At 34.7% G+C, this 12,011-nt stretch overlaps 2 protein-coding genes across 2 annotated transcripts; both read left to right on the top strand.

The window, feature by feature from the left end:
* Positions 1–3,480: 3,480 nt before the first annotated feature.
* On the top strand, positions 3,481–5,238 carry LOC145030439 (uncharacterized). The gene is made up of 5 exons (XM_078978804.1): positions 3,481–3,702; positions 3,749–3,934; positions 4,021–4,270; positions 4,376–4,625; positions 4,725–5,238. The coding sequence occupies exons 1-5, from the start codon at positions 3,481–3,483 to the stop codon at positions 5,236–5,238; spliced, it is 1,422 nt and encodes a 473-aa protein (XP_078834930.1).
* Positions 5,239–10,866: 5,628 nt separating this feature from the next.
* Positions 10,867–11,592, top strand: LOC145029385 (small ribosomal subunit protein bTHXc-like). Its single transcript, XM_078977937.1, has 3 exons — positions 10,867–11,089; positions 11,192–11,256; positions 11,354–11,592. The coding sequence occupies exons 1-3, from the start codon at positions 10,939–10,941 to the stop codon at positions 11,486–11,488; spliced, it is 351 nt and encodes a 116-aa protein (XP_078834063.1). The 5' UTR covers positions 10,867–10,938; the 3' UTR covers positions 11,489–11,592.
* Positions 11,593–12,011: the final 419 nt, after the last annotated feature.

Genomic DNA, 12,011 nt, shown 5'->3' with positions numbered 1-12,011 from the left:
ATTACTATTGCTCATGTTCATGTTGGTCATTATATGGATGTTGATTTACAAGGAGTATATCTAATGCATATTGTTTTGCCATTATGGCATAAGAACATATTATAATGTTTTACTTGATGGAAAACCATGTATAATGCCCGAGTGAATTTTATGTCAATGATTATAATATTTAATAATTGTAATATTCAAAAAGTCAAAAAAATATCCGAAAGTTACTAAAAATAAATTTATACTTCCGTGCTAAAAATATATTTTGAATAATAATAATAATAATATTTTTATAACAATAATAATAATATAAAAGACAAAAAAAACTATCATATAAATTATATAGAAATCAACAAAAAGTAAATTAATTTACACAATAATTTTTTTTCGGTACACAACATTTCATACTTTATAGAGTTGTACACTTTAATATTTTAAAGCACAAGTTGTTGTGTATGGATAAAAAATGTTGTGTACGAATCAGCTCTCGTAAATTATATGTAGCATCATAAGGACAAAGTACATACAAACGAGATAAGTAAGGGTAATAATCGGTTCAATTCATGGGTCTTTTTTATTCACTTTGATTTATTTTTTTTTTTAATTCAAAAGGAAAACTAAACCATACCAAATCTGAAACTACTCAGAACAAACAAAAACCCGAATTACAAATCCGTTTGGTTCTGTTTTGAAAACTAAAGAAAACAAAATTTTAGAATCTATAAGTTATAATTTCCCAAACATAAAATTTACGCTTAAATTTTCCATAATAGTTAAATATAAAAAATAAAAATACATAACCTATGAACAACAAAGTATATAAAATCAAAAAATAGTAAGAAAAAAATGACCACGTTTGATATTTCAACTTATCATAATGTAATGCGTATTTTTTATTTCAAATTTATTTTTAAAATATTGAAATATAAATTATTTTATAAATAAATAAACTAACTTCAATAATTCGGTTTTGTTTACTTCGAGAGTAGTAATCCGTACATAATAATTTTTTTATCATATACAACAATCTGTGTTTTATGGAGTTGTGCAGTATAAACATATAAAATATATATTATTGTATATGACTAAAACGTGTATGTACGGATATTATAAAACCAAAACTCAAAGTATAAATTAAATTCATAATTCAGTTTGAAAGGACTAAAGTTTGGTTTATCCGGAATTGACAAAATTGCAAAAATGGTCCTTGTGGTATGCAAAATTTTGGGGTTTTAGTCTAAACCACTAGTTTTTTTGGATCCATGGTCCTTTTGGAGTGGTTTCTATGTGGTTTTAGTCCCTGGACTTAATTCCCGTTAAGTTGGATCTGTTAAGCTCCCTCACGTGCCTCACACGTGAGGGTAATTTCGTCATTTCATATATTAGGGACCATTTTTGCATAAATGTTTTTTTGGATTAATTGATATTTATTCCTCATTTACTTTCCCCAACACTTGTTAACTCCCCAACTCCCTCCTTCTTGCTTCTGCTCCATTAAACCTGCAAAAAAACCCTTGTTGCTTATCCAAACAAGATAATCGACACTACACATACAAGGGCATACATTTAATACGAAATGGTGTTCGTAATGTGGCACATCAGGCCAAAACACGAAGTTATTAATGTATCAACTGTATATGGTAAGTTGCTCTGTTTCTTTAACTTTTTTACTTAGCATTTTCTTATTGATTTAGAACAAAAAATGCAAAATTTTGGCTTTGTTAATATGTACAATTTTGATTTTTAGCTGGTGCACCCACATGGTTTAGTATTAAGCTTCATCACGGTGGGAAATTTACTAAGTTACCTGATATAAAGTACATTGGAGGTGAAGTGCATTATGTTGATTATGTGGACATTGATGAGTTTTCTGTGCATGAACTTGATGCCATAATGATTGACCTAGGTTACCCAAACCCACAGAATTTTGAATTCACTGATGAATCCCCAGTTATATACTACCATTTTAGGATACCCAATGGTGACTTTCAATTTGGTCTTAGAGCTTTAGGGAATGATCAAGATGTGATCAACCTTTCTAAATACATTTCACATAACCAGCTAATTGAGGTGTACACAGGGCATAGAAAGACAAATTTACTTACTTACTTCATGTCACCAAATGCAAAGGGTAAAGTTGTCATTGAGGAATTACCAGAAAATGATGATCAAGGGGCTGAAGTTGAGGGTCAAGTTCATGTAGATTCTCCAATGAAAAATGTGAACCATGGTAATGGTGAGCCTATTGGTGAGTTCATGTCTCTGATTCTTTTTTGGAGTAAGACTGATAGTTTCTCACCAGAGTATAGAAGGGGTAGGGTTGGGAATTCCAATATAGGTGAAAGTTCTTATAGCAAGAGGCTTAATTTAGATTATATTGATGAGGGTGTTCACATTTCAAAGGAAAAGAATGATGATCAGAATGGTTCAACTGATGTTCAGGAGGCAGCAACTTGTGTTCTTATTGATGAGATGGATGGTGTTTGGGAGCCTGCAACAATTGTTCAACAGGCATCAACTGTTGATGAAGGATGCTACAGCACCCCCTGTTAATAATGCTGATGAACAATTGAATGAGTTATTTGATAACCTTATGGAAAGTTTGATTCAGAGTGATGATGATAATGCAGAGTATGAAGGTGATGGAGAATCTAAAGAGGGTAATCAAGAGTATGAAGAGGATGATGAATCTCAAGAAAGTGATCCAAATTTTGAAGAGTATGATGAATCTGAAAATAGTGATCCAGGGTATGAAGAAGATGAGAGACAAATAGAAGATGAAGATTATGTGGATGACATGATGGATGTTGACAACAATATACAGGATGTGGATGTGGACATGGGAGACTTCACTCTCAATGTTGAAAGTGATGTGGAAGGATCTTGTATAAATGTTGTTCATGGGCATGAACCTGAAGATATGGAAGTGATCAACAATGAGGAATTTGAATATTTGGATGAAGGATCTGACCAAGACAGAGAGAGAAGAGCTCTTATCAAGAATTTGAGAAAAGAAAAAAGGTGCAGTCTTGGGGCAGTACATAAACAATCATTTTCAGTTGGAGATAAATTTAATAGTAAAAAAGAATTAAAGGAAGCAATTGATATGCATGCACTAGAATCAAGAAGGAATATTTTCTTTAAAAAAATGACAATATAAGGCTTAGGGCACAGTGTAGGGGAGTTGTACCTGTCACCAATAAAGGCCAAGTGGGTAGTCAAGCTACCACTTCAAAAAAAAAGGGTAAAGAATTAAAGACACAAAAAGTAACATGTGGTTGGTACATTCATGCATCTAGGTCAAATCCTGAATCCGAATGGTTTATAAGGACCTTAAACCAAACTCACACATGTTTGCAAACAAGGAAACTCAGGGCTTGTACTGCTTCTTTAATCAGCAAAAAAATCTTTGATCAAGTTGAGGCGAATCCAGATATACCTTTGAGAGCCATATAAGATCACTTTCAAAAGACCGACCAAGTGGGTGTTACTATGGACAAGGTGTTCAGGGCAAAGGATAAGGCAAGAAAGCATATAACTAGGGACTACACAAAGCAGTATGAACTGTTGAGGGACTATGTTCTCGAACTTCAAGCCACCAACCCAGACACCATAGTGAAAATAGATGTATGTTCTGAGCCTAACCCTGATTCCCCAACCAGGCAGTTTAGAAGAATTTATGTGTGTTTGGGTCCACTGAAAAACGGGTTCAAGGCATGCCTTAGGGACTTATTAGGTTTTGATGGTGCCTTCATGAAAGGACCATTCCCCTAGGCAGGTCCTTTCAGCAGTTGGTCTTGATTCCAATAATGGAATTTACCCATTAGCATATGGGATTGTTGAGTCTGAAAACACAGAAAGTTGGAAATGGTTTTTAGATAACCTTGGGGATGACTTGGATCTTGGAAGAAACTCAATTTTTACTTTCATAAGTGACAGGAAAAAGGTAAAGTTGGAAGTGGTTTTTATACATTTGGTCATTTAAAGTGTGGTTTTAAATTAATTCTAATGATTGACAATTGATTTTTGCAGGGTTTACATACTGCAGTTGAGCAATTGTTTCCCGATGTTGAGCATAGATATTGTATCAGACATGTTCATGACAATATGAGGAAAAGATGGAGGCAAACAGAGTACAGGGACTACTTATGGAGATGTGCATCAGCTACCACCATTCTTGAGTTTGAACATTTGATGAAGGAGTTTAGTCAGTATGATAAGGAGGCATGTGAATGGTTGAAGCAAATTCCTCCTAAACATTGGGCAAGGAGTCATTTTTCAGGTAAATTTATATATTCCAATTTGGTCCTTATGTCTTTCACTTAGTGAACTGTTTTACTTGTATATGAATTGTATTAAATGTTTATTAATGGTAATGTACACACAGGAAGAGCAGTTTCCGATGTGTTGATATCAAACATGTGTGAAGTGTTTAATGGGAAGATAGAGAAAGGAAGGGATAAACTTGTCATTGGATGTTTAGAATACATAAGAGAGTATCTAATGAAGAGGATATGCAATGTCATGAAGGAAATGAAAAAGGCTAAAGGTCCACTAACACCCACAGCAACAGACATCCTAGGTGCAAGAAAAACAGTTGCTTCACAATACATTGCTAGGTGGAATGGGGGAGACAAGTATCAAGTCACATGAGCTTTGCAGGATCAACATGTGGTTTATGTTAGGAACAAAACATGCACTTGCAGAAAATGGGAATTAATTGGAATTCCATGCAGACATGTAACTGCAACTATGAATGAGATGAGTAAAGACCCAGAGGCTAAGCTTGACATTTACAAATTTGTTCACAAGGTGTATTTTCTAGAGACATGGAAAAAGGCTTATTCTTTTAAGGTAGAGCCAATTAAGGGTAGATCTATGTGGCCCAAAAGTGAATGTCCCACAAAGCTAATCCCTCCTCCACATCGCACTCAGGTGGGAAGGCCTAAGAAAAAGAGAAGACAAAGTAAGGGTGAAAGGTTAAGCAAAAAGCAGAAGGTAAGTCAAGGTGATGGAGTGAATGCTACACAAGAAGGAGGTTCCCAAAAACCAACAAATGATGGAGTGCAGAACTATCAAGGAAGCATATCAGTGTTACTTGTAGCAAATGCAAGAACAAGGGACACAACTCTAGGACCTGTAAAGGGCAAGGTGGGAATTAGTCCAAGAATGTGTCATGCATGCATGGGGTTTTCTGTGATATTGGTTGGTTATGAAAACTTGGTTGTTATGTTTACAATATTTTGTTGAAAACTTTTGGTTGGTTGTTATGAAAACTTGGTTGCTATCTTAGGTATGGTAATGTGTCCCTTTTGGTAATGTTTAGAATCTTTGGTTGTTATGTTTAGAAACTTTGGTTGTTATATTACAAGTCTTAATGAAATGTGCATTTTAATTATGTACAATTGGTTCTAATATATATATATATATATATATATATATATATATATATATATATATATATATATATATATATATATATATATATATATATATTGGTAATACATTCATACCATTTCTATTCATATGTTAATTCTAATACATTCATACCATTTTGGTAAAACATTCATTACACTTGCATCATAAAATTGTACATATATCATTATCATCATAAGTCCCTACAAACATTATCACATAAAATTACAACAAAATGACCAAAACTGTCACACCCCCAAACCAGGCGGCGGAAATGTTCGGGGGCTGTCGTGACTCAATTGAATACCATAACATTGTATATATATGTGAAACGTAACAACATTCGTCACCATGCATTAATATTGTACAACCAGTAAAGTTTACATGAAGTACATTGTTTAAACATTACATTTCCAAAATAAACTGTTCGATTCGTACATAAATAAAACTGCGAGCCATCACTGAATACGATTTCCTTTGATTCACTGGTTTCCTGAGAATACAAGTATTTTGAAAAACGTCAACATATGAAATGTTGGTGAGTTCATAAGTTGTATTTGAAAAACAATGTTTCGTGTTGTTTGAAAACCGCCAGAAAATCCGATATTTTCTGAAAATAGTATAGTCAAAAAGGTGTGAAGATCTATAGGTATGCTTGTTTGTTTTCTATACTTGTAAAAAAAATTGTTTATTGAAATCGTATGTATTTTGAATCTGTATGTATTGAAAACCCTAGGAAAACCCGATGTTTTCCTAATTCCTTGAATTCCATGAATTTACTTTGAAACCATTGCAACGCATGAAGTTATCATTACCAGACGACATTGGATTATTTTTTGAGCATGATTATCTGCTACAAACACGCGTTACACAAACGACTAGTCTATAGCAATACTAACGATCCCGTAGGCGTCGTCCGTACTAATCACGTTATCCAACCGTCCTGACTACGTGTAGTCCCACATCCGAAGAGAAGGAGGACACGAAGGCCTCGACGACTCCATTAGCCGGTTGGGGATAAAAAGGTACGAGGGGTCCCAGACCCGCCTCGCAAAAAGGCAGACTCTACTAGCGACACTAAAGGACCCTTGGGGACCAGTAGTCTACAAGCCATTGAAAGTCCGGTTACGTCGTGTCGGATTAGTAAAACCCAACACTTCGTAAGATGAAGTCTTTGGGCCTTAAGATCAGGTCGTCGGGCTAGCTAGGCTCAACGAACAAGATTTTACACTTGTGGGGCCCAAAGATAATGCGTAGACGTCTGTGCACATTTGCATGTATAATGAATTCCCAATCGTTAGTTGTATGAATCGTAGTATTGAATTATCATAGTGTCATCGTGTTAGTGGTTTCGGATTTTTATTAGTTCGAGACCGAACCAATTCGTTTAACAACGACTTTTGGTGTTGTAATGTATTGTATTTTGTCGATAGTCGCAGTACCGTTATTTGGTCAAATTGCATGTATTGAATTAGTCTTGGAAATTTTCTGTTTTCAGCCCCTCCTTGTTTGTAAAATTTACTTTTTCAACCCTTTATTTAAAATACTTTCCGGTTTGGTCCTTAAATCAATTTTCTTGACATTTTAACACCAAAAATTATTAAAATAAATATTTTCCAGCATATTTTTCATAGAAAACAGCTTAAGTCCCTAAAATTTCAGTTTTTCTCGGTTATAACCCTTTTTTTCGCAATTTTGACAATTTTGGCCCAAATTGTAAAAATTTTGCAACTTTGGTCCTTTTTAAATTTAAAAAGCATTTTAAACCTTTAAAAAGGACTTGGATCACTTATGGTCCACTGTTTTACAGAAAATCACAGTTTTGGCCCTCCAAAATAGAAAAAATCGCATAATGGGCCTCATTGGGCCGAAATTGTCATTTTTAGCCCATTAAGCTTGAAATTTATGTTTTTAACCTTCTAAATGAGTATAATTCCAGAAATTGTTTTATTGAAACTGTTTTGACACACTTCATCCATCAGAATTCGTGAAATGTCAATTTGGGCCCTTAATTTTGTATTTTTCACATGTTAGGCCCAAAATTTGTGTTTTTAGCTTAAAGAAAATTGTCACTAAACCACTTAGCTATTTTTCTTAAAACACTTTGTATGTAGAAATACATTTGATGCTAAAATCATATAACATAAGTTATATCTCGGTTTTAAGGAGTTTTATGGCTAGATCCAACATTAAAGCACATAAAAGCATACATATAAGCATGGAAATCATACAAGGCATATAAACACATATAGATCTACACTTTCACTTGTATTCCCCCCCCCCCCCACAAAACTCATAAAAACAGAAAATAGGGGGTATGAAGCTCACCTTGGGTGTGGGGGCTCGGTTTTGCAAAGAAAATGGAAGGAAAATGAAGTGTTTTTGGCCTTAACCCCCTTCCTTGGTAGATCTCGAGTTTGAGATGGTTCTAGGGTGCAAAAATCACGATTTTTGCATAGATTAGGAAGGGATTTTGATAAAACAAAGAATTTAGTTCATAGATCCAAGCAACTCTTACCTTAGATGGAGAATTTTGTGGAAATTTCCTCTTGAATGCCTCCTAAAACTCGAGATTTTTGAGTGGAGAGGAAGGAGAGTTCTTGAGTGATCTAGAGAGAATTTGTGAGAGATTTGTGAATGTGTGTGTGTGTTTCGGCCGAGAGGGAGAGGGAGGAAAGAAGAGAAGTGATTTTGAAGTGATGTGCATGGAGGTATGTGAGATATTTTGCATGGAAGTCCTTTGGATAATAATGATGTGGCACAATAAGTCAACTCTTCCATCTTCTTGGGCTTGTGCATTTGGGCCGAGAATTTGGCAAGAAAAGGAAAAATTTGGGCCTTTGCCCCTAAGCCCAACATTAGAGTTAGTTAGGGTGTGTTTTATACCTAAAAGAATGTGGTAGGATTTTTACATTTTTGTTGGACTAGTTTAGGTTATTCATGGAGCAAAGCTTTTAATTCATTTCATTCTAGGCCCAACATGGCCCAAAATGTTGAAATAAACTAGTGTGGGTCCAATTAGAGTCCGATTAGGGTTCTAAGCCCTTGATAGCCAAATTGGAAGCTTATTGGTCCACGTGGATCCAATATGGGAGTCCTAATCCAACATGGACTTAAACAAGGACTTCTTGGATTTCCAATTGTTTGATGACTATTTGTAGTACTTGTATGATGTATTTGATTGAAGTTTTGATTCACATTAGCTTGAATGTATAGATTACATGACACAAAATTTCCAGTTGTGACAAAAACACCCTTTACAGTATACCCCTACACAAACCAAATACAGAAGAATACAATCACAAAGAAAAACCAACTTCCAAACATGTACATTTTCAACTTCAAATTGTCATCCTTCAATGCTTTGACATTTGCCACCAACATGTTGTTCCTGTATATTAGTCCATTGCATTGATCCTGTAGCATGTTCATACTTCTAACCAACTCATTGCACTGTTCGTGCACTGAATTCAAATTTCTTAGCAGACCAGGTATGATGGCTTTAGCCCTAGCACACATTAGGGGATCAAGCCACCCAATAAACCTACAAACGGAATCATTCATAGGGCATGCAAAAAAACTCCTTCCTGGATTCAAAGGGGTCCAAGACGTTTTCACCACAACAACTTTTCCACAAAAACATAGCACCATTTTTGTTGTAACAGAGCTCAAGAAGAAGAAGGGTAGAAGAAAAGAGACGTTAGGGAATGTTGGGGAAGAAGATCACAGGAAGTGGGGGTATTTAAAAAGAATTAATCCAAAAAACGTTTATGCAAAAATGATCCCTAATATATGAAATGAAGAAATTACCCTCACGTGTGAGGCACGTGAGGGGGCTTAACAGATCCAACTCGTAGTTTGGACTAAAACCCCAAAATTTTGCATACTAAAGAGACCATTTTTGCAATTTTGTCATCGGGAATTGGTTTAGATTCGATTAAATTTTTAATTTTTTCCGACCAAATTACCAAATATTGATGGTGAGTAGGAAAGGAAGGAAAAAAGTATTTAAAGGGATAATAACTTAAAAAGGTAATGAAGTTTTAAAAATGTACAAAAAATACCATTATTTTATTTTTAGTACTTAAATACCATTAAAGTATATTTTTTATACACAAAATACCAATGAAGTACACATGTGTTCAAATAATACCTTGTGGGTAACCTGTAATAGCCGGTAAAATAGTATTTTGTGTACAAAAAAAAAAAAAAAAAAAAAAAAAAAAAAAAACAATGGTCTTTTTTGTACATTTTTGAAACTTCGTTACATTTTTAAGTTATTTTTCCTTCTTTGAATGTAAAGGAAATTTAGCTACTTTTTATAGAAAAAAACTCTCCACTTCACTTCGGCCACTACTGTTGTTCATCGCCATCCTCCACCACCATAGCAAAACCCTTTTTCTTATTCTTCCTCCTAATCATCTGCTTACTTTCATCAACACCGGAATCTCACCGGCCACCTCCGTTTTTCAGCAAATCCCCACGGCTTCTTAAAACCCAAAAATTCTTGTTCAGCCGAAGTACACTTACGAGACACGATACTTTGATCATACTCTTGATCATTTTAGTTTCAATGATCTTCCCAAGTTCCAACAATGTTATCTCATCAACTCCGATCACTGGGTGGGCCCATGCCCAAGTCGTTTCGGCCCAATCTTCCTTTATTGCGGCAACGAAGGCGACATCGAATGGTTCGCTGCCACCACCGACTTCGTTTGGAAACTCGCCCCTTGTTTTGGTGCCATGGTCATCTTCCCCGAAGTAAAAGCCCTAATCACTCTACTCTACATTAATTTGTTCACTTGCAGACCTTTAATAATACAATTTTATCAAAAGCTACGTGATTTTGATTTAACATCGATATTATGGTGAATCGATGACATATGGAAGCCAGAAAGAGGCATACAAGAATGCTTCTACTTTAACCTATCTAACAGCCGAACAAGCATTTGCTGATTACGCTCTTCTCATCACCGATTTGAAGAAAAATTTATCAGCCGAAACATCACCTGTAATCTTGTTCGGCTGATCATACGGTGGAAGTAAGATATTTTCTAACAATTTCAACAAAAATTAAACAAGCACTTGCTGATTACGCTCATCTCATCCCATTTACCTGAAGTACCTGGTTACCACAATGTTTTAGTTGAACACATGTCTATTTTGTTGGTATTTTGTGTACAAATAGTAACATTAATGATATTTTTTATACTAAAAAAACAACAATGATATTTTTTGAATATTTGGAAACCGGATAACCTACAATAGCCGGTAAAATGATATTTTGGTTACAAAAAAAAAACAATGGTCTTTTTTGTATATTTTTGAAACTTCGTTAGCTTTTTTAAATCATTATCTCTTGTTTAAAAGGTACCAAAAAAAAAAAAAAAAAAAGACATTGGCCGACCGAATCTCTTACGGCGTCGTATTCCCATGTAACATGGTATAACGGGGATCAAAGTGATTTAAGTGGTGAATGTAGCAACTCTTATCTTCAGTTATCACTTCGACGGAGAAAGCTCATTGCTTCCGACGATGGCGCCAATGGCGGTCGCCGTTACATCTATTCCAACGGGTTATAATTTTCTTTCTTTCTGTCGTTCTCCATCCATAACCACCATTCCCCTATCTCCATCTTCGTCAATGTCTCTCTTTTCTTCTGGAACCACCTCAACCTCACCACTGAGTACGTAAACCCTAAATTTGTTTGTTTTGTTTTCTGCAATTTTAACCTTCATTGAATCTGGTTTACGGTTTACCTAACAATACCGTCGTTTTGAGGTTTCAGTTTATTGTGGAAGAGGGGACAAGAAGACTGCCAAAGGAAAGCGATTCAATCACTCCTTCGGGAATGTGAGTTTTTCAATTTGTCAATTTCAGGATAATAGTTTTTGATATATCGCTTGTATACCTCGTAATCATCTATGGGCTATGGCGTGTGAATTGACAGGCGAGACCAAGAAACAAGAAGAAGGGGAGAGGACCACCGAGAGTGCCTGTTCCACCAGCTCCACCGAGGAAGGATCGATTTGACGACGGCGAAGTTGTCAAAATTGAGATAGATGAGTCCCTCTTCTCCAGCTAAACATCTGTTTGTATGAATTTCTTTGTTTTCGTGTTATTAAATACTAGTATGTTGTAAACCAACATTGGAATTTGGAAGAGATTACTCAACTTTGTTTCTTACCACTAATATTGTGTAATCTGAAGGGGTTTTATATATATATATATATATATATATATATATATATATATATATATATATATATATATATATATATATATATATATATATATATATATATATATATATATATATATATATGGGACCCAAGAATATCCCTGGGTGATAGGTGAGAGTATGTATATATATACTTCAAATAAAAAGGCAAAATATAAAATAAACACATAACATTTCGTTGATTTGTGGTGAAAATGGATGGCTATTGGCAAACAAGCATATATCAATTCAATGAATTGTTTAAGAGTTGGTTACTTTGGAAAATGTGGGTTGGATCATGGTGGAATAGAACTTAGTATTGATAATTTGATATAATATAATGCGTCCAAAATGGAGTTCCTTTGAATAAGATATTGATCCTTAAATG

Source organism: Lactuca saligna, chromosome 2 (genome assembly GCF_052625555.1).
Source record: "Lactuca saligna cultivar CGN05327 chromosome 2, ASM5262555v1, whole genome shotgun sequence".
Taxonomy (NCBI): domain Eukaryota; kingdom Viridiplantae; phylum Streptophyta; class Magnoliopsida; order Asterales; family Asteraceae; genus Lactuca; species Lactuca saligna.
This window is presented reverse-complemented; position numbering and strand designations above follow the sequence as displayed.

Coding starts and splice junctions, on each gene's coding strand:
- LOC145030439 (XM_078978804.1), top strand. CDS start 3,481: ATGGACAAGGTGTTCAGGGCAAAGGATAAGGCAAGAAAGCATATAACT. Junction 3,703..3,748: donor CACTGAAAAACGGGTTCAAG/GCATGCCTTAGG, acceptor CCTTCATGAAAG/GACCATTCCCCTAGGCAGGT. Junction 4,626..4,724: donor AGGTGGAATGGGGGAGACAA/GTATCAAGTCAC, acceptor AATTCCATGCAG/ACATGTAACTGCAACTATGA.
- LOC145029385 (XM_078977937.1), top strand. CDS start 10,939: ATGGCGCCAATGGCGGTCGCCGTTACATCTATTCCAACGGGTTATAAT. Junction 11,090..11,191: donor CACCTCAACCTCACCACTGA/GTACGTAAACCC, acceptor TTGAGGTTTCAG/TTTATTGTGGAAGAGGGGAC. Junction 11,257..11,353: donor TCAATCACTCCTTCGGGAAT/GTGAGTTTTTCA, acceptor GTGAATTGACAG/GCGAGACCAAGAAACAAGAA.